General features: G+C 36.7%; 1 protein-coding gene across 2 annotated transcripts in view; it reads left to right on the top strand.

The window, feature by feature from the left end:
* EVA1C (eva-1 homolog C) overlaps positions 1-21,788 on the top strand; it is a 246,102-nt gene extending 224,314 nt beyond the window's left edge. For both annotated transcript variants that reach the window (XM_053705972.1, XM_053705971.1), the window contains 2 exons: positions 5,788-5,877; positions 21,010-21,788. In XM_053705972.1, coding sequence (XP_053561947.1) covers positions 5,788-5,877; positions 21,010-21,389 — 470 coding nt within the window. In that variant the 3' untranslated portion in view covers positions 21,390-21,788. The remainder of the gene's footprint in view (positions 1-5,787; positions 5,878-21,009) is intronic.
* The last annotated feature ends 458 nt before the right edge of the window (positions 21,789-22,246 follow it).

Genomic DNA, 22,246 nt, shown 5'->3' with positions numbered 1-22,246 from the left:
ATGGATGATCACTATTTAGCTTATAGTCCAAGCAAAGAAAATGTTAGCGCTAAACCAATAATTACATCTTTGTAGTGTTTGGCCTATATTTGCTATACATTATTTGGAAACATAGACATATGGGGTAGTCCTAAAAACCAGGACAACATCAATTAATTTGGAGGTATTTTTCTTTAGCTACACTAGTTTTGTAGAAAATGTTACAAAGAATACTGCAAAAAAATGTCTTTAATTTTTCCTCATTTTTTAGTATTAACCCCATCACCCAAAACGACGTATATATACACGTTGTGCGGTACTTTGGCTATCGTACCACACAACGTATATATACGTTGTCGCTTCAGGATGCTCCAGCAATCTCAGCCGAGATCTGGAGCTCCTGAAGCTTCAGGCATCTCCCGCATATGCAGCCAGAGCGCGATCGGTGCTCCTCCTCCATATGAGGACAGATGCCTGATCGTTACAGGCGGTGACACTGTGTGTGTCACCATCTGTAACGATCTTCTGCTGGAGCCGGCGGGAGGTGTGGGCGGGAGGCGGTCGGGTGGGCCAGCAGGGGAGGCGGGGGGGATTGTGAGGAAGTGCGAGGGGCCCTACGCTGGAGGGTTTTTTTTTTAACAGGGGCAGGGAGGGATGGGGCGGCTACACTACGAATGAATAATAAATAAAAAATATATTTAAAAAAAACAAAAACATGGCGACAATAGTTAGGGGAGGTTGTTTAGGGGGGATTAGGGAGGTTTGAGGGTTAGGGTAATCCTACACTGCAGACTGTCTGTCAGTAATTAAGATGGGGTGACCAATGGGGGGTGGGGGAGGGAAGAGAGCTGTTTGGGAGGGATCAGGTAGGGATAAGGGGGTGGGGAGTGTGAGGAAGGAGGCTAATCTCTACACTAAAGCTAACATTAACCTTTTAAGATACCTAATTAACCCCTTCACTGCCGGGAAAAATCGAATCGTGGGGCGCAGCTACAATTAGCAGCCTTCTAATTACCAAAAAGCAATGGCAAATCCATATATGTCTGCTATTTCTGAACAAAGAGCATCTCAGAGAAACGTTTACAAACATTTGTGCCATGATTGCACAAGCAGTATGTAAATAATTTCTGTAAGAAACCCAAAATTTGTGAAAAAAGTACCACATTTTTTTATTTGATGGCATTTGGCGGTGAAATGGTGGCATGAAATATACCAAAATGGGCCTAGATCAATGCCTTGGGTTGTCTACGTAAAATATATATGTATAGATTTGATAGGTAAATAAAAAAAAACAAGGCTCTATTTCTGTTTAAATAGAGTGATAGCAAAAATGTTAAAATTGCTCTGGTGTTTTTGTCTGGAAGTCCCGGTAGTGAAAAGGTTAAAGGGATACTAAACCCAATTTTTTTCTTTTCTTTACCAATTCAGATAGAACATGCAAGTTTAAGCAACTTTCTAATTTTCTTCTATTATCAATCCCCTAGATTTAGAGTTCTGCGTTAGCCGTCAAAACCAGCGTTAGGGGGTCCTAACGCTGGTTTTGGTCTACCGCTGGTATTTAGAGTCTTGTAGGTAAGGGTCTAACGCTCACTTTCCAGCCGTGACTTTTCCATACCGCAGATCCCCTTACGTCAATTGCGTATCCTATCTTTTCCATGGGATCTTTCTAACGCCGGTATTTAGAGTCTTGGCTGAAGTGAGCGTTAGAAATCTAACGACAAGACTCCAGCCGCAGAAAAAAGCCAGGAGTTAAGAGCTTTCTGGGCTAACGCCGGTTCATAAAGCTCTTAACTACTGTGCTCTAAAGTACACTAACACCCATAAACTTCCTATGCACCCCTAAAACGAGGCCCCCCCACATCGCTGCCACTCTATTAAAAATTTTTAACCCCTAATCTGCCGACCGCACACCGCCGCAACCTACATTATCCCTATGTACCCCTAATCTGCTGCCCTTAACATTGCCGACCCCTACATAATATTTATTACCCCATAATCTGACCCCCCCAACATCGCCGCTACCTACCTACAATTATTAACCCCTAATCTGCCGACCGGACCTCACCGCTACTATAATAAATGTATTAACCCCTAATCCGCCTCACTCCCGCCTCAAAAACCCTATAATAAATAGTATTAACCCCTAATCTGCCCTCCCTAACATCGCCGACACCTAACTTCAAGTATTAACCCCTAATCTGCCGACTGGACCTCGCCGCTACTCTAATAAATGTATTAACCCCTAAAGCTAAGTCTAACCCTAACCCTAACACCACCTAAATTAAATATAATTTAAATCTAACGAAATAAAATAAATCTTATTAAATAAATTATTCCTATTTAAATCTAAATACTTACCTGTAAAATAAACCCTAATATAGCTACAATATAAATAATAATTATATTGTAGCTATTTTAGGATTAATATTTATTTTACAGACAACTTTGTATTTATTTTAACCAGGTACAATAGCTATTAAATAGTTAATAACTATTTAATAGTTACCTAGTTTAAATAATTACAAAATTCCCTGTAAAATAAATCCTAACCTAAGTTAAAATTAAACCTAACACTACACTATCAATAAATTAATTAAATAAACTATCTACAATTATCTACAATTAAATCAACTAAACTAAATTACAAAAAAACCCCACTAAATTACAAAAAATAAAAAAAGATTACAAGAATTTTAAACTAATTACACCTACTCTAAGCCCCCTAAAAAAATAACAAAGCCCCCCAAAATAAAAAATGCCCTACCCTATTCTAAAATAAATATTTTACAGCTCTTTTACCTTACCAGCCCTTAAAAGGGCCTTTTGCGGGGCATGCCCCAAAGAATTCTGCTCTTTTGCCTGTAAAAAAACATACAACACCCCCCCAACATTACAACCCACCACCCACATACCCCTAATCTAACCCAAACCCCTTAAAAAACCTAACACTAAGCCCCTGAAGATCTTCCTACCTTGTCTTCACCACGCCGGGTATCACCGATCCGTCCAGAAGAGGGTCCGAAGTCTTCATCCTATCCGGCAAGAAGAGGTCCAGAAGAGGCTCCGAAGTCTTCATCCTATCCGGCAAGAAGAGGAGATCCGGACTGGCAAACATCTTCATCCAAGCGGCATCTTCTATCTTCTTCCATCCGGCGCGGAGCGGGACCATCTTGAAGCAGCCGACGCGGATCCATCCTCTTCTAACGACGTCCTAAGACAGAATGAAGGTTCCTTTAAATGACGTCATCCAAGATGGCGTCCCTCGAATTCCGATTGGCTGATAGGATTCTATCAGCCAATCGGAATTAAGGTAGGGAAAATCTGATTGGCTGATTGAATCACCCAATCAGATTGAGCTCGCATTCTATTGGCTGTTCCGATCAGCCAATAGAATGCAAGCTCAATCTGATTGGCTGATTGGATCAGCCAATCCGATTGAACTTGAATCTGATTGGCTGATTCAATCAGCCAATCAGATTTTTCCTACCTTAATTCCGATTGGCTGATAGAATCCTATCAACAAATCGGAATTCGAGGGACGCCATCTTGGATGACGTCATTTAAAGGAACCTTCATTCGGACTTAGGACGTCGTTAGAAGAGGATGGATCCGCGTTGGCTGCTTCAAGATGGTCCCGCTCCGCGCCGAATGGAAGAAGATAGAAGATGCTGCTTGGATGAAGATGTTTGCCGGTCCGGATCTCCTCTTCTTGCCGGGTAGGATGAAGACTTCGGAGCCTCTTCTGGACCTCTTCTTGCCGGATAGGATGAAGACTTCGGACCCTCTTCTGGACGGATCGGTGATACCCGGCGTGGTGAAGACAAGGTAGGAAGATCTTCAGGGGCTTAGTGTTAGGTTTTTTAAGGGGTTTGGGTTAGATTAGGGGTATGTGGGTGGTGGCTTGTAATGTTGGGGGGGGTATTGTATGTTTATTTAAATGCAAAAGAGCTGTTTTCTTTGGGGCATGCCCCGCAAAAGGCCTTTTTAAGGGCTGGTAAGGTAAAAGAGCTGTTAAATTTTTATTTTAGAATAAGGTAGGGCATTTTTTTATTTTGGGGGGCTTTGTTATTTTTTTAGGGGGCTTAGAGTAGGTGTAATTAGTTTAAAATTCTTGTAATCTTTTTTTATTTTTTGTAATTTAGTGGGGTTTTTTTTTTGTAGTTTAGTGTTTGTTTTTTTTTGTAATTTAGTTTAGTTGATTTAATTGTAGATAATTGTAGGTAGTTTATTTAATTAATGCATTGATAGTGTAGCGTTAGATTTAATTGTAACTTAGGTTAGGAATTATTTTACAGGTAATTTTGTAATTATTTTAACTAGGTAGCTATTAAATAGTTATTAACTATTTAATAGCTATTGTACCTAGTTAAAATAAATACAAAGTTGCCTGTAAAATAAATATTAATCCTAAAATAGCTACAATATAATTATTATTTATATTGTAGCTATATTAGGGTTTATTTTACAGGTAAGTATTTAGCTTTAAATAGGATTAATTTATTTAATAAGAATTATTTTATTTAGTTTGAATAAAATGATATTTAACTTAGGGGGGTGTTAGGGTTAGGGTTAGACTTAGCTTTAGGGGTTAATACATTTATTAGAGTAGCGGTGAGGTCCGGTCGGCAGATTAGGGGTTAATAATTGTAGATAGGTGGCGGTGAAGTTGGGGGCGGCAGATTAGGGGTTAATAAATATAATATAGGGGTCGGCAGTGTTAGGGGCAGCAGATTAGGGGTACATAGGGATAACGTAGGTTGCGGCGGTGTACGGAGTGGCAGATTAGGGGTTAAAAATAATATGCAGGGGTCAGTGATAGCGGGGGCGGCAGATTAGGGGTTAATAAGTGTAAGGCTAGGGGTGTTTAGACTTGGGGTACATGTTAGGGTGTTAGGTGCAGACTTAGGAAGAGTTTCCCCATAGGAAACAATGGGGCTGCGTTAGGAGCTGAACGCTGCTTTTTTGCAGGTGTTAGGTTTTTTTTCAGCTCAAACTGCCCCATTGTTTCCTATGGGGGAATCGAGCACGAGCACGTTTTTGAAGCTGGCCGCGTCCATAAGCAACGCTGGTATTGAGAGTTGCAGTGGCGGTAAATATGCCTGTACGCTCCCTTTTTGGAGCCTAACGCAGCCCTTCTGAGAACCAGCATTGTTTAAAAGGTGTGGGGGGGAAAAAACACGCGTAGCTAACACACCCCTTTGGCCGCAAAACACTAAATCTAGGCGAATTTTTCTTCGTTCTCTTGGTATCTTTATTTAAAAGGAAGGAATAAAAGCTAAGGAGCGGGACAATTTTAGGTTCAGCACCTGGGTAGCACTTGCTGACTGGTGGCTAAATGTAGCCACCAATCAGCAAGTGCTATCCAGTGCTCTGAATCAAAAGTGGGCCGACTCCTAAGCTTTCATTCCTGCTTTTTCAAATAAAGATACCAATAGAACAAAGAGAAGTTGATAATAGGAGTAAATTAGAAAGTTGCTTTAACTAGCATGTTCTATCTGAATTGTTAAAGAAAAACAATTGGGTTTAGCAATCCTGATCTAAGTCACATTGTTCCACATTATTGCACATTTCATTTTAACCCCTTTGTAACCAGAAGAACCTCTAGGACCTTATCTGCATGTCTTGTTCATTTTTCATGGTTTGCCTGTTATCGCCCTATGCATCCTATTGCTTCTTATGTAGATGGCATTCGTCTAACATTTGTCTTGTTCAGTAGTATTTATGCTTTTATGCTTTTAGCCGCTGTCATTTTATTGTATTATCATCATAAGATGTTTAGAAAATGTATGTTGTGTTCTTTTAAAACAGACCTAAAACTTAACCCTCATGAATCCAGACTCCCTAACAGAGACGTCCTGTTTGTCAGTAGCTGCCTTGCTGCCATTGCATATATACGAGGTAAGAAATCAGTCCTCTGGCTAAGATATTAAATGCTACGATGTACAAGCTGTTTACATTCAAGTTGAAACTATTATTGCAGTATTGGTTTTGTGCTTCCTACGGATCTTTACTGCCGGCCTCTGCATTACTGAGGGACAAACTCCACAAGCACGATAAGAAAACACCATTTAATTCAGAACAGAAGTTAAAGAATGAAATACATTAGGAAATGTCCTCATTTAGATGAAATAACATAAAGTTGACTACAACGTCCCTTTAGTTATGGTGAAATTGATCTAAACCTGTAACATTGTAATTAGCTCAGGGACAAAGCTCATTTACACATGTTCCTTACTGACCACAGGATAAAGAGGACCAGGAACACTAATCCCAGGCTTTTCAATAGGTGTATTCCTGAATTGCTCTTAAAGGGACAGTCTACTTGAAAAATGGTATTGTTTAAAAAGATAGATAATCCTTTTATTACCCATTCCCCAGTTTTGCAACACTTATATTAATTTTCTTTTTACCTCTGTGATTACCTTGTATCTAAGCCTGCAGGCTGCCCCCTTATCTGAGTTCTTTTTGACAGACTTGCATTTTAACCAATCAGTGCTGACTAATAAATAACTCCACGGGAGTGACCACAATGTTATTTATATGGCACACATGAACTAGCACTTTCTAACTGTGAATAACTGTTCATAGATTAAAGTTAAAAGTTATACTTTTATGACTCAGAGACAGCATTCAATTTTAAACAACTTTCCAGTTTACTTCTTTAGTTTGCTTCTTTCTCTTGATATCCTTTGTTGAAAGCATACCAAGGTAGGTTCAGGAGCAACAATGCACTACTGGGTGCTAGCTGGTGATTGGTGGATGCACATATATGCCTCTTGCCATTGGTTCACCCGATGTGTTCATCTAGGTCCCAGTAGTGCATTGCTGTTCCTTTAGCAAAGGATACCATCAAAACAAAGTTAATTTGATAATAGAAGTAAGTTGAAAAGTTGTTTAAAATTCTATTCTGTAAAAGAATCATGAAAAAAATGTTTTTGTTTATGTCCCTTTAAATGTATTGAAAATTAACTAATGTCAGTATATACCAGGTTATAATACAATTTATTTATTATTCTTTAAAATAACCTCCAATTAAAATGTATATATACGAAACAATTGAAATTAATATTTATTTCTAAATTCTTAGATTAGTTAGCCTTATAAACACATTGAATTATATTAAGTAGAGACTATTACACATTATGCACGCTTATTTCGTTACAACATTCTATACAACAGATCATGAACTTAAAATTAACTTTACTCACAATGAATCACATTAAAATACCACAATAAAATACCAGAATATGGACCGCTAACTTAACAGTGTTTAGTTAAACAATATAACAAGATACTTCACACAAATCTTACTGGATCTCAATAGATTTAAAGTGAAGGTAAATTTTCATGTGAAAGTGCCCGTTTTTTAAAAAAAAAACTATTAAAAACAAGGGCACTTTCATTCATGAAAATTGACATTTTAGCCGTTTTTTTAAAAATGCACTTACCTTTTCTTCTTGAAGCCTCTCCAGTGCTTCACCAGCCCATCGCAAACTTCTTGATATGTCAGCAATGACGATTCCGTCATCCTCCAATCACGGCTTCCCCCCCGGGGTAATCATTACCTGAGGCAACTCCGTGATTGGAGAAAGCCGGTTTCGTCATTGTTGGGTAAGTAAACCAGGAAGAAGCAGGCGGGGCATCTTTTCAGAACAGCAATCCAGCGTTTCAGAAGAACAAGGTAAGTATTTTTAAAATATGGTGCTATGTTAATTTTCATGAATGAAAGTGCCCCAGTTTTTAATAGAGTTTTTGAAAAACCGGGCACTTTCACATGAAAATTGACTTTCACTTTAAGATAACTTTCAGACAAGTATAATTAAGCTACTTAGCCCACAAATAATTCTATATAACTTCAATTAAAAACACCAGAAATTGTATATATTATTAATGCAAACAGCCAATTTATATGTCAATATGTCTGACCTGAAATAACCTCTTATTTAGCTACAATAAGGCAAATTTAAAAATATATAGCTAGCAATAACTGTAATTAATTTATGATATTAAAATTCAAAATTCTTTCTAAACATTAATATTTAATACCAGTATACTTACTACCCTTAGTCTAGTTAATATTAAAAACAAGAATAAATTCTCCTTTTAAATTACAACTACGATATAACTATAGTTTTAGAATACCTTTGTTTAAAATATTAAAAATATAGAGCAGCCATACTTTACCACATAACCAAAAGAGTGCTCAGCTTCCAGAATTTCTTGTGGGTCATCTAAGAAGAATTTATTCCACTATTGTAAGGATACAGGACTCAAAATTGTTATCTTCCTTTGTCCAAGAAAGTGTCCCAAAATGGCAGAGAATATACTTGTCCCAAAACCTGTGTATTTTTCTCTCCAAAAGTTATGCTTCTTTGAGTCTGTCCTTTGTCTAGTGTGTGTGGGCATTTATCAAAGATATAACCCCTCCTTCTTTTCTTTAATCATTCCCACAAGAGTTTGATAGGCCCTCCGGAGCTGAACATCTCCCATTGGCTCACTGGGAACACATGGCTATCCGATACTACAATTCCCCTTGGTTGTAATTCTTGCATAAACCACTAGATGGCAGCAGACAACCAGAAATGCAGTCTCATGATCAACACTACTGCAGTTTAAATATCTCACCTTAAAATGTTTATTAAATATCCTTTAATTTCCGGTATGAACAAACCACATGTTCCATGTGTATTGGATTATGTCATACTATTTACCCTGAGTATTTCAAGACTAAATTTGAGTATTTCTTATAATATTTTAGAAGATGCCTTTAAAGTTGCATTTGATTATTATCCCATATTAATACAAATGCAGCACAATTCACATTCAGTACATCTCTTGCTGAGTGTATAAAAACATATGATATAATATACAGTACCAATTACATATGCACTTGTCAGATGGACATTTTAAATTGACTATATGGTTACTTATTAAATTCAGCAAATACTTATCTAATATGCTACTGTTAGGCATTTCTTCTTAGATCCACAAATACACATTTATAAAATTTACTTGGACAGTCTGAGTATCAAGGAAACATTTTAAAATTACGCAATTAATTTTATATGAAGCTCTATTTTCCCATTTTAAGGTCAAGATTTGCGCTGTTATATGTTGTCTGCACTCACAGGGTTAAAATGTTTTAAAAGACTTTCTTCACTATTTCACGGTGACGTGATGTCTGAAATACATGGGTTTGAACTCAGTATGAGGTATTTAACACTTAAATGATAAGGGCTATCTCCTCTGAGTATGTTTGTATATTCCATTATCAGTTCAGACTGAGCGACTGTTCCTTACAGGGAGCCTGTAAGTTTATTACCCATCTTGGGCAGGAAACCCATATATGGGCATACACATCTGAGGGCTCCATAATGCTAATATTTACTTTGAAGTGGCCCATCGGTCTTATCTAAACAAAGGTCTAAATCCTTTGTTCTCTCCTGTGTAACCAAGAAGAAGGGGAGTTGGTCTGTTGTGGCTACAGCCCACACAACTCATGTCAAGCGAGATATTAGCTGATCTGAAATATCAAAATTTATTTGATACATATGTAGTTTATTTAATGCTATTCACAGGTACCCTGACGTAATTCCCCCTTCCAATTTTAAATAGATGTAGGACACATGTATTTGAATTGGCTTAAAGTCAGTGGTACTTGGTGAGTGTACTGACTGATGCATCATAGACAGTCTTCTGTGAAGAGAATCCGTTATTTTTCATCCTCATATTTATGCTCGTTAGCTAGGCATCTTTCAACTACCATACTTCTTTAGTGCATTTGGGGATATGACAGCTGGGATCCAGGATGGCACGCTCGCAACTGAACCATTTATCCATAAAAGTATAATTTTTAGGTATCCTAATTTTATAGGCGACTGGGGATATTTTGTCAGTAATGACAAAAGGACCCTTCCATGATGGAATAAATTTCTTCTCCTTAACCTGATCTCTTCCAAAGTTATAAAGATAAACTTTATCATTTATTTCATATTCCTTTTTGGACGTTTTGAGATCATAATAGGTTTTAGCAGCAGTTGCAGACTTTTCTATGTTCCTTTGAGCAAATGCAAAGCCATATTGCAGGTGCTTCCTTAAGTTCTCCACATATTGATATGTATTGGCAGCATTTATCAAGTTCTGGTCTGATGTACAGTACAATAGATGTTGAGATAGAATCATTCTTCTACCAGTCATCAATTCAAAAGGTGATATCTTAGTAGCACTACTTGGAGTTGCACTTAATGCCATTAGGACTAGAGGTAATTTTACATCCCAGTTTTTACCTGTTTCACTCACAAACTTTTTGAGGATTTTCACAATGGACTGGTTGTAACGCTCTACACCACCACTAGAGGCAGCTCTATACGCAATATGGAGCTTTCTTTTGACCCCTATTATTTTCTGCATTTTGGTTATCACTTCACTAGTGAAGTGGGTTCCCCGATCTGATTCTATTCGCTGGGGTAAACCAAATCTGGAAAACACGTGGTTGATGAGCAATGCTGCGCATGTTTCAGTACTATTGTTAGGTGCACTGATGCACTCTACCCATTTAGTGAATAGGCACATTATTGTCAACATGTATTTGTTACCTCTTGAGGACCTTGTTACTGGACCAATAAAATCAATTTGTATATCTGACTTTTCTGCAATGCCGCTCTATGCGTTGGCACAGTGGGTTGGAACTGTGGACAGATTAAACAACCTTGATAGTAGGTTTGAACATCCTTCAACATGTGCAGCCAAAAGGCGTAGTCACGTAATATATCATACATTAATTTGGCACCACGATGGCCGGATGTGGGAGCATCATGGGCATGTTGAAGCATGAGACTTCTAAACTTTGTAGGTACCACCCATTGCTGGATGCCAGTTTTGGAGGTTCTAATTAGCAAACCATCCTGTAACTTGAATTGTGATTTGGATTCCATTAAGATTCTAAGATCTTCCTTACCAATAACATCCTCTTTTGAGATGGGGTTGCTTTCAGGATCTTCTATGTGTTTATAGAAGATACCTATAATGGGGTCTTCTTTTTGACTAGTGATCAGGTCCTCACTAGGAGAATCCTGACTCCATTGTACCAGGTTAGGCTCATTTTGTTGTTTAGCCTGGTTTCTGGTAATGGCTTCTACCTGAATTTCACCCATTAAAGGACCAGTCAACACAGTAGGTTTGCATAATCAACAAATGCAAGACAGCAAGACAATGCAATAGCACTTAGTCTGAACTTCAAATGAGTAGATTTTTTTTCTGACAATTTTAAAAGTTATGTCTTCTTCCACTCCCCCTGTACCATGTGACAGCCATCAGCCAATCACAAATGCATACAGGTACCATGTGACAGCCATCAGCCATTCACAAATGCATACACACTTATTCTTGCACATGCTCAGTAGGAGCTAGTGACTCAAAAAGTGTAAATATAAAAAGACTGTGCACATTTTGTTAATGGAAGTAAATTGGAAAGTTGTTTAAAATGGCATGCTCTATCTGAATAATGAAGGTTTAATTTTGATTGAGTGTCTCTTTAAGTGGTCGATATTAAGGAGTTCTCCAGTTATGGCTCCATGTTTGGCTAATGAATCCGCAAGATCATTGCCTTCCTTATCAGGACCTATAATCCTGGAATGACCCTTGGCCTTCTTCCAGTGTATGGTTAACCCATTGGATACCACTAGATTATCAATCTCGCAGAACTTGCCATGTTTGACTGGTTTGTTGTTAGTTTTCTGCATGCCATTTCTTTTCCAAGTTGGCAGGTATTCAACAAAACTGTCACGCACATAATTTGAGTCAGTAATCCATTTATCCAAGTTATACCAATGCCGGCGACTAATCTGCCCTCATTATCAATAGTGGCATGGTAAGAACAACCATCAACATATACCCAAGGTAATGTTTGACAATGGTCCTCATTATACATTTTATATGGGGAAAGCAATTGTTCCTCCAGGAAATCATCTTCTAATAACTCTTCCCCATGATACTTAGCAGTACAGTCATGGAGCTCAGCAAGCCCCTGTGCGACTGGATTCTTTTTATTGTTTGTAGCGAATTTCTAAAGGCTAGCCTTGTAATGAAAGAGTCCAAGCTGTTATGCGGCTGTTAGACAGGTTCCCATCTCTTATTCTCTCACTTTGCAGATATAGCAAAGGCTGATGGGCCATTTGTACAATAATTTTCTTGCCCTGTATATAGCTGCGGAAATTTTGTAGACCCCATACAGTAGATAAGAGGGCTTTTTCACAATCACTAAATTTTATTTCTACTGGGGATAGAGTTTTACTCGCATAAGCAATGACTTTGCTTAAATTATCATGCTTTTGGTATAAAACAGCACTCATGCTTATATCTGTGTAACCTGTCTCTAAGTAGAAAGGTTTACCCCCTTCAGGGTATGCTAAGCAAGGTGCTTGAGGGAGTTTTCTCTTCAGCTCTCTGATGGCTGTCTCTTGAGCTTCACTTTAGTGTCATTTCACACCCTTTTTCAGAAGAAGTAGCAGTGGTTTAACTAAGTCTGCATAATTATAAAAAAATTTGCGAGAATAATTCATCATACCCAGGAATAATTTCAATTCCTTTAAGTTAGTTGGGTTCCTAGAATTTATTATAGCTTCCACCTTTTTCTTTACACGAGTGCGGCACCATTGAGCTTTTTGTAGGGATAATTTGACACCTGCCCTTTTAAGTTGGCTGAGGACGTGTTTAAGTTCTGTGATGTGTTTTTCAAAGTCTGTGCTTTTGATTAAAACATCATCAACATAAGATAAGGCCCCCCTTTCCAGTGCATCAGGCATAGCCTATGCACGAATACAGCAAATTCATGTCCTGAATTTATGTATCTAAATGGGAGCCTTTGGAATGCATACTGGACCTTTTGGAACGAGAATGCAAGCTTATACTGGTCCACCTCATGTACCTTTATGGTCCAATATCCCTGTGCACATCAGTGGCAGTGAATATTTTGGATCCCTGCATCTGCGCTAGGCACTGGTCAATGTATGGCACAGGCTAGCCAGACATGTTCACTCATTTGTTTAGCTGTCTTAAGTCAACACACAATGCTATTGTCCATTGGGCTTAAGAACACCTAAAATAAGATTGTTATAAGAGCTGTGCACCTGTCTGATGATACCTCTTTCTTCCAGGTTCCTTGTGATTTCTAAAAGAGAATCATATGAGGCTAAAGGAAGTCTGTATTGTTTAACAAAGACAGGTGGTGCATTGGGATCTGTTTGAATTTTTGCAATGTGCAAGTCTGTAGTCCCACAGTCATAAGAATCCCTAGCAAACATATCCTTGTACTCCATCAGGAGTTCTCGTAGCTGTTGGCGTCCATCATCACTGGCCATTAGCTAAGGAGATTTGCTCTTCGACTATTTGCTAAAATCCTGGGAAGATTTCAGGCTGTCCTATCTCATAGGCTTCTTCCAACCTAGAGGTGAGATCCCCTTGATTATAATTTACATTGCCCCCATGATTCTGGGTATTGGGGTATTCTTTCTCTTTGATCAGCTGATCAGATACTAGGGAGGCTTCTTCAATTTTACAGATGCCTTCCTCTGAGCTGAAGGGATAAATAGACTGAATTGTAAATAGTCCCTCTGGCATAGATGCAAAGGATTGTTCTATTAATTGTTCTTCAGTTAAGTATCCTTCAGGTATTAGCCCAATTACATTAATTTCTGACCTCTTTTTACCTGGATAAGGATAAGAGGAATTTATCAGCCCCAGCAGAGATTACAACATCGTTAGATACCTACATATTCACAGCATATGGCATTTGCTGGTTTGCTTTCGGGGCTGCATTTTCATACTGAAATACTTCAGGGTCCCCCTTTAACCTGCTCCAAAGGCAAAGGTTAATCAAATCTATTTGTATTGCATATCTATGTAAGAGATCATTGCCAATGTATATTTTATTATGGGGAGTATTTAAAACAAAAAACAGGTGCTTCGCTGATTTATTACCTATGGAGATAGATAATAAACACTTAGCTGGGATGTTATAGCTTTTACACTTGTCATCCAGGTCATGGACCAAGAGATCTTGGGGAGAAAGATATTTAATCACTTTAGGTTCAGCTATCTGCGCTAATAAGCCTTCGCTTATATAGCTAGCTTCCTGTTTTAAGCTCAATTTGGCATACTTGGTTTTTCCAAGGTCATGCACTTGCATAGGGATACATAGATCATCCTTAACTTTCTTAGTTTCTGCAAGGAATTGAGAATGATCTCCCCCTTTAGGGGACTTAGCATCCCCCTTGTAAAGAGATATGGTTAATATATCGCCGTCTAAGAAAATATTGGCTATCTTTCCAGGCGAAATTTTAAAAATATTACCATCAGAGCCACTTAAAGGAGTCTGATTATCTATTTGTAGGATAGTAATTTCAGGTACAGAGTCATTCCTGAAATGAATCTCCATAGCATCTGGCTTCTCTTTCACCACGTGACAGTTATGTCTGGTGCAAGATATACCGGACCGCTCATAATTAATAGGCCTTTTTACTTGTGACCAAATTACATTATTTATGCAATCAATTATGGTGCTTAATCGCTTCAGGAATTCACTACCAATAATTAAACAATCAGTTGGCAGATCCACTATACCCTGTTCCCCAGCCTTAGCTTTAACCATGCTGTACCGTAGACTCTGAGAGAGTCACCCCCACCACCTATTAGTGAACCATCAAATTCTTTTATCTTAGGTTTGTGGGGTGTTAGCTCATTTAGCTGTGTGTAGTACCTGTGGGATAAAATAGTCGCCTGAGATCCAGTATCAATTAATCCCATGATAGGGTTTGCAACTGAATCCTGGAGCTCAGCTAATACATAATATCTCCCTGCAGTTTCCACCATTTCACACATAAAATTAGCATGATTACACATCTGTGGGCTTCGCCACGAGTTACCTGAATCCGTCACGTTACCTGATGCAGACAAATTTTCATTCTTACCAGTCCTTTCCTCTGTAATAGGGTTGACAGGATTCCTGTGTACTGCATCTGTGGGAATAAGGTTAGGAGAAAACTGCAAAGGAAGAGGTTTGTTAGAGCTTGCCAGCTGAGGTTGCTTGTCATCACAGCTAAAATGTCTCTGTCTGGGCTGTAGGGAGAGAACATGATTAGTACCATTATTGACATTCATCATTTTATTTGGTATATCTCTCCCCTCTCTCTTAGGTAATACCGCAGTACTTATGACTGTGCCTGTGGCCCACTGCTGGCCACTGGCTGTACCCCTAAAAAAGGATTACTAGGGTGCTGAGCCGTCAAAGCTTGACTCATATTAGTAAATAGTGTACATAATTTACTTATTTGTGTACTGAGTTGGCCCACTTGATTGGACAAGCTATTTCTACCCATGGACAGATTTTTTGTTATCCCAGGGTATTGATTCCTGGATCCTTGGGATCCCTCAGAATCATAGCTATTGTTCCTATTTTGACGTGGTTGTCTGTGGGGTTCAACTTGTTCAGCGTTAATATATTGGGGAGCGCTATTTACTTGGGGTGTTTGGTTACCCTGAGAGTATTTTTGCCACTTTTGGTATTTATTTTTACGGGGTACCAATTACCTTGTGGGTTTTCATCTCTTTGGTGATAATTATTTATCTGGGTATGCCCCCCATTTTGAGTATATTCTCTCTGCACCTTGGCCCTTGATGGGAAAGGGGCAGAGTTAAAACTTTGTGGGGAAGGCCTGTTTTCTCGGGCCTCTTCCGCATAAGTTTTCTTTTTAGACTCTAAGTTTAGGGGGCTAGGTGACACCCTAGTTTCTGCCACAATTTTGGGGCTGGGCCTTGGTTCCCTTTTTAACCCCCTGTTCACCGGACTGCTTAATGGAGTATAACTTTGTACTCTCTTTGATCAGCCAGTCCAATGAGCAGTTATCATCAAAATCTCTAGCCAGATTCATTTTGATGTGTGAGGGCAGTGCTTCAAAAAATAAATTCACAAATTCTGAGGTCTCAAATTTGGGGTAATCTTCAGCCATACTGTATGCACTTTTTAATGCAGAAAGGAATTTAATTGGGCTTTGATTCGCGCCACATTTCAAACCGTATGCAGCCACTTTAGCAGCCGCGGTCGTGCGATAAAAACCAAACTCCTTTTTGCACTGTCGTTTTGTTTCACTCCAGGAATGAACATTCATATCCTTTAGTGAAGCAAAGAATTTGTGATGTTCACTTTCAAATACCCAGGGCAGAAAATTAACTATTAACATTCATTATGGATAAAGCATTCTCATAAGTTTCTAAGTGGTCAATTATAGAAGTGGTTCCCTTTTTGGAAAATGTAGGTACTGCACCATTTTAGGGGTGTCATATACCTTATTAGACACATCTTGGGTCTTCCTAGGGACCTTCTTGTTAGGGTTGGAGCGTTCCCTATATGCCCTTCTACTGTGGGGAGATCCCTTATGCATATTAGCATTATGGGGACTATTTGGGTAGCTGGCTCCGCCCTATGACTCACTGTAATCACTGTCCTCCCCCTCTGAAGTGTAGCAGTTCCCTGAATTTAAAACATGAGGTGATTGTCTATGTGGGAAGTTTATCTCTGAGCCAATCAGTTGTGTAATTCACTTCTCATAAGTCCTTTTAGGGTTTCTAAAATACCTGCATTATCCTCAATGCTAATAGAGGGGGTTTCATTATGGTGAGATTGTCTTTTTAAATGTCTAATTTGGGCTACTAAATCTTGGTTATGCTCTTCTAAGGCGGCCATGTCTCGTTTAAATGTAACAATTTCATTTTCTGCTGTTTCTAAACTCTCTTCGCACTTGCATGATGAGCGAATATCATCTTCTAGCCCCTTTATTTGCAATTCCTTTTCTATAAGGTGTGTGGACATTTAATCAATAATGCATATTACAAGGGGCCAGGATTTGAGTATTAGTTCATCCCGTTTTTTGAGATTATTGCATTGATTAATTTTTAATAATTCTTGGAACAATACACTTTTTTCATTCCACCTTCCATCATCAATAGCAATATTCTTATGCTTAATTGCAAGCATATCCATATAATCATTTAAATCATCCGCAATCTTACACCTATTTTTAATGTGGCCTATGACGTCCATTTTAAGGACATCGCCCTTAGTGAGGGGTAATTTTGAGGAATATATTTCAACACTGAGTACAGATTCATTTGATTCACTTCTAGTAACAGAAATTATTATTTTGGCTTAGTATTTAGTTAAATTTAAAACGCTAATACAATTTTGACCAACAAGAGGAAATATATATATATATATATATATATATATATATATATATATATATATATATATATATATATATATATATATATGTATATATTTTAAAATATCAACCTTCATTTTGAAATAATAATAAAAAAATTGATTAAAAATTATATAGTTTTTTTTTTCTAAATAATAATCTCTATTTACTACAAATATACTATATCAATGTGATAACGATAATAATCTAACAGCTGTGCCTCCAAATAATATGTCAGTATATACCAGGTTATAATACAATTTATTTATTATTATTATTCTTTAAAATAACCTCCAATTAAAATGTATATACGAAACAATTGAAATGAATATTTATTCCTAAATTCTTAGATTAGTTAGCCTTAAAAACACATTGAAATATATTAAGTAGAGACTAGATGATGAATCAATTATGCACGCTTATTTCGTTACAATATTCTATACAACAGATCATGAACGATATACCTTTAAAATTAACTTTACTCACAATGAATCGCATTAAAATACCACAATAAAATACCAGAATATGGACCACTAACTTAACAGTGTTTAGTTAAACAATATAACAAGATACTTCACACAAATATTACTGGATCTCAATAGATTTAAGATAACCTTCAGACAAGTATAATTAAGCTACTTAGCCCACAAATGATTCTATATAACTTCAATTAAAAACACCAGAAATTGTATATATTATTAATGCAAACAGACAATTTAAATGTCAATATGTCTGACCTGAAATAACCTCTCATTTCGCTACAATAAGGCAAATTTGAAAATATATAGATAGCAATAACTGTAATTAATTTATGATATTAAAATACAAAATTCTTTCTAAACATTAATATTTAATACCAGTATACTTACTACCCTTGGTCTAATTAATATTAAATACAAAAATAAATTCTCATTTTAAATCACAACTACGATATAACTATAATTTTAGAATACCTTTGTTTAAAATATTAAAAATATAGAGCAGCCATACGTTACCACATAACCAAATGAGTGTTCAGCTTCCAGAATTTCTTGTGGGTCATCTAAGAAAAATTTAGTCCACTATTGTAAGGATACAGGCCTCAAATCTTCCTTTGTCCAAGAAAGTGCCACAAAATGGCAGAGAATATGCTTGGCACAAAACCTGTGTATTTTTCTCTCCAAAAGTTATGCTTCTTTGAGTCTGTCCTTTGTCTAGTGTGTGGGCATTTATCAAAGATATAACCCCTCCTTCTTTTCTTTAATCATTCCCACAAGAGTTCGATAGGCCCTTCCGGAGCTGAACATCTCCCATTGACTCACTGTGAATACATGGCTATCCGATACTACAATTCCCCTTTGGTTGTAATTCTTGCATAAACCACTAGATGGCAGCAGACAACCAGAAATGCAGTCTCATCATCAACACTACTGCAGTTTAAATATCTCACCTTAAAATGTTTATTAAATGTCCTTTAATTTCTGGTATCAACAAACCACATGTTCCATGTGTATTGGATTATGTCATACTATTTACCCTGAGTATTTCAAGACTAAATATGAGTATTTCTTATAATATTTTAGAAGATTCCTTTAAAGTTGCATTTGATTATTATCCCATATTAATACAAATGCAACACATTTCACATTCAGTACATCTCTTGCTGAGTGTATAAAAACATATTATATAATTTACAGCACTAATTACATATGCACTTGTCAGATGCCTGAAAAATAAAAAGAATGTTAGTAATTTTGAAATAAATTGGACATTTTAAATTGACTATATGGTTACTTATTAAATTCAGCAAATACTTATCTAATATGCTACTGTTAGGCATTTCTTCTTAGATCTACAAATACACATTTATACAATTTACTTGGACAGTCTGAGTATCAAGGAAACATTTGAAAATTACACAATTCATTTTATATGAAGCTCTATTTTCCCCTCTTAAAATCAAGATTTGCGTTCTTATATGTTTTCTGCACTCACAGGGTTAAAAATGTTTTAAAATACTTTCTTCACTATTTCACAGTGACGTCACATCTGAAATCCATGGGTTTGAACTCAGTATGGGGTATTTAATACTTAGATGATAAGGGTTATGTCCTCTGAGTATGTTTGTATATTCCATTTTCAGTTCAGACTGAGCGACTGTTCCTTACAGGTGGCCTGTAAGTTTATTACCCATCTTGGGCAGGAAACACATATATGGGCATAAGTGTTATTTTGTCGACTAAAACTAGACTAAAATGAGAATAAAACTAAAGAAATTCTGATGACTAAAATATGACTAAAACTAAAATGGCATTTTAGTCAAAAGACTACGACTAAAAGTAAATCAAAATTTGCTGACAAAAACATTTTATGCAAGGTGTTATAATCAATCCATATCTAATTACTGCTCTTTTGTCAAATTTACAAAACTTAATTTTATTAAATTTTAAGATAAATAAAGACATGTTATATACCACAACAGTTTAAATCTGTTAAATCTGTATTGCATGTTCAAACCTTAATACCATAAATAAAAACAGGTTAATAAGCCTTTACTCCAGGAGTATATAATGAGTTTGGAAGTTCTAGAGCAGTGCTAATATCGTTGCCAAAAAATGTTCGAATCTGTGAACAATCAATTGATTCTTCCTATTTTATTATTATTATTATCGGTTATTTGTAGAGCGCCAACAGATTCCGCAGCGCAACAGATTCATAACCCATGAGTATGGGTTTAAGTTTTGCTGTGCCTGTGATAGCTGCAAAAACTTTTTGTTGTGTTGAGTTACTTGATACTTGTTTTAATTATTAACAGAGAACTGTTAAAATTTTTATATTGGTTAATATGTGCAATACAGCCAATACAGTTTACAGTTTTGTTTTTTTATATTTTAAAGTTGCACTTCTGTTTGTTTGTGAAACTTGGTTTTATTTAATTTTAAGTTTAATAAAGACGTCATATATAACAACAGCTAAATTTGTGTCTGTATTGCATGTTTAAACCTTAATAACATAAATAATAATAGGTGTTATAGTTACTCCTGGAGTATATAATCAGTTTGCAAATTATAGAGAAATGCTTAAATAATGCATTACACTTTACCTAAACCCCAAAGATTTTAGTAGACTAAAATCTACTGGAGACTCAGTTGACTAAAACTAGACTAAAACAATTCAGATGACTAAAATACGACTAAAACTAAAATGGCATTTTAGTCAAAAAACTAAAACTAAGACTAAATCGAAATTTGCCATCAAAATTAACACTGATGGGCATACACATCTGAGGGCTCCATAATGCTAATATTTACTTTGAAGTGGCCCATCTGTCTTATCTGAACAAAGGTCTAAATCTCTCCTGTGTAACCAAGAAGAAGGGGGTTGTTCTGTTGTGGCTACAGCCCACACAACTCATGTCAAGGAAGACAGCTGACCTGAAATATCAAAATTGATTTGATACGTATGTAGTTTATTTAATGGTATTCACAGGTACCCTGACACTAAGCAATTAAAAAGTTATTTTATTATCCTGGTCATATAGACAACTAATATATATAGCCTAATACTTGTTGCTAAATATTAAAATTTACATTCTTGTATAATTATAAATTTTACAATTTATGTAGCTGGAATTCTGTTTGGATTTAGCTGTATTTCTTAAACCTAAGGGAAACAATCTTGTCTTTATTTCTCAAGCCATTGGCTACCAGATCAGGCTGCAATGCATTTCTACTTAAAAATCACCCATGGGGTTAAACTCATAATGTAATTATTTTTCATACATATCTTTGTTTAGATCATCCTGAAACAGCTGCTCTATTCTTCGTGTCAAGCGTTTGCATCGGTTTGCTCGTTACCCTGTTTGCACTTGTGATCCGAGTTTCATGGAGGAAAGACTTGCGCAATCTCCAGAAAATGAACGGTCACGTTGTAACTGAGAAGGACTGTGAAGATACGGCAGTATCCAGCAGCGATGAGGAGGAAGATGCTTCATCGCAATCCCACTTCTCAGAGGAGTTTAGAGAGCTGTGCAAAAACTCACATCCAATTAATAACAGAATGGATGCGGCAGACTTGGCCGAAAGGATAGAACGGCGGGAACAAATAATACAGGAAATATGGATGAACAGCGGCCTAGACTTGCCGCCACATAAACAAACTAATTTCTACTTTTAATCAGAACACTGAATGTCATTCTCAGAAGAAATAATATTGATGTCTCCCTTTACCCTTCTGTGAAGGAAAAGAGTTCAGTTTAAAAAATATAATTTCTATGACATAATACTGAGATTTTTATTATATTTTTATACAATTTTTTATTTATCTAGATATACAAATAATACAACATTGTTGTTGGCCATGCTACACTGAGAAAAGAATGATATTTTGTGTAATGATTTGGTATTGTTCCCATGTCCAAAGGTGTTTAGAGAACTCTTTGTCTAATTATTAGGAATGTCAAGCATTTATCGCTTCATTGCACAAGAAGACACAATTGTTGAGTGCTACCACTATGAGTTGTAAACTTAATCTGAAAGTGCTCTTTATAATAAATCATAACATAGTTAAACTAAATTGTTTTTCAGGTATTTGTATTATTAAATCATTTAAAGGGACATTAAACACTAAGGGCTAGATTACAACTGGAGCAATATCTTTATGTGCTCCTGTAAAGGGGCAAATTTGCCCATTTACGGGCTCACGTCAAAAAACCAGCCATTACAAGTGGCTGGTTAATGCTCCCGCGAGCTTGTGGTTTCACTTAGCGCAATTAACCAGAGGTCAGACCTTTGGTTAATAAAAAAAAGTTGCCCCAAATGCCCCTAAAATAAAGAGGACAGTTATTCAGAATAAGATAAAATTATAAGCATCTTTATTTAAAAAAAAAAATGCACAAAGCAGTTTGAAGGGGTTAAAGTGAGGTGATAAGGGGTGTTTGAAACAAAACAGCACTGAAAGTGCCTTTACAAAGAGCTGAATGGGGACTGTGTTTTTACTGTAAATGCTTATATACATATATATTTATGTGTTAA

This window comes from Bombina bombina, chromosome 3, assembly GCF_027579735.1.
Source record: "Bombina bombina isolate aBomBom1 chromosome 3, aBomBom1.pri, whole genome shotgun sequence".
Lineage (NCBI taxonomy): Eukaryota > Metazoa > Chordata > Amphibia > Anura > Bombinatoridae > Bombina > Bombina bombina.
This window is presented reverse-complemented; position numbering and strand designations above follow the sequence as displayed.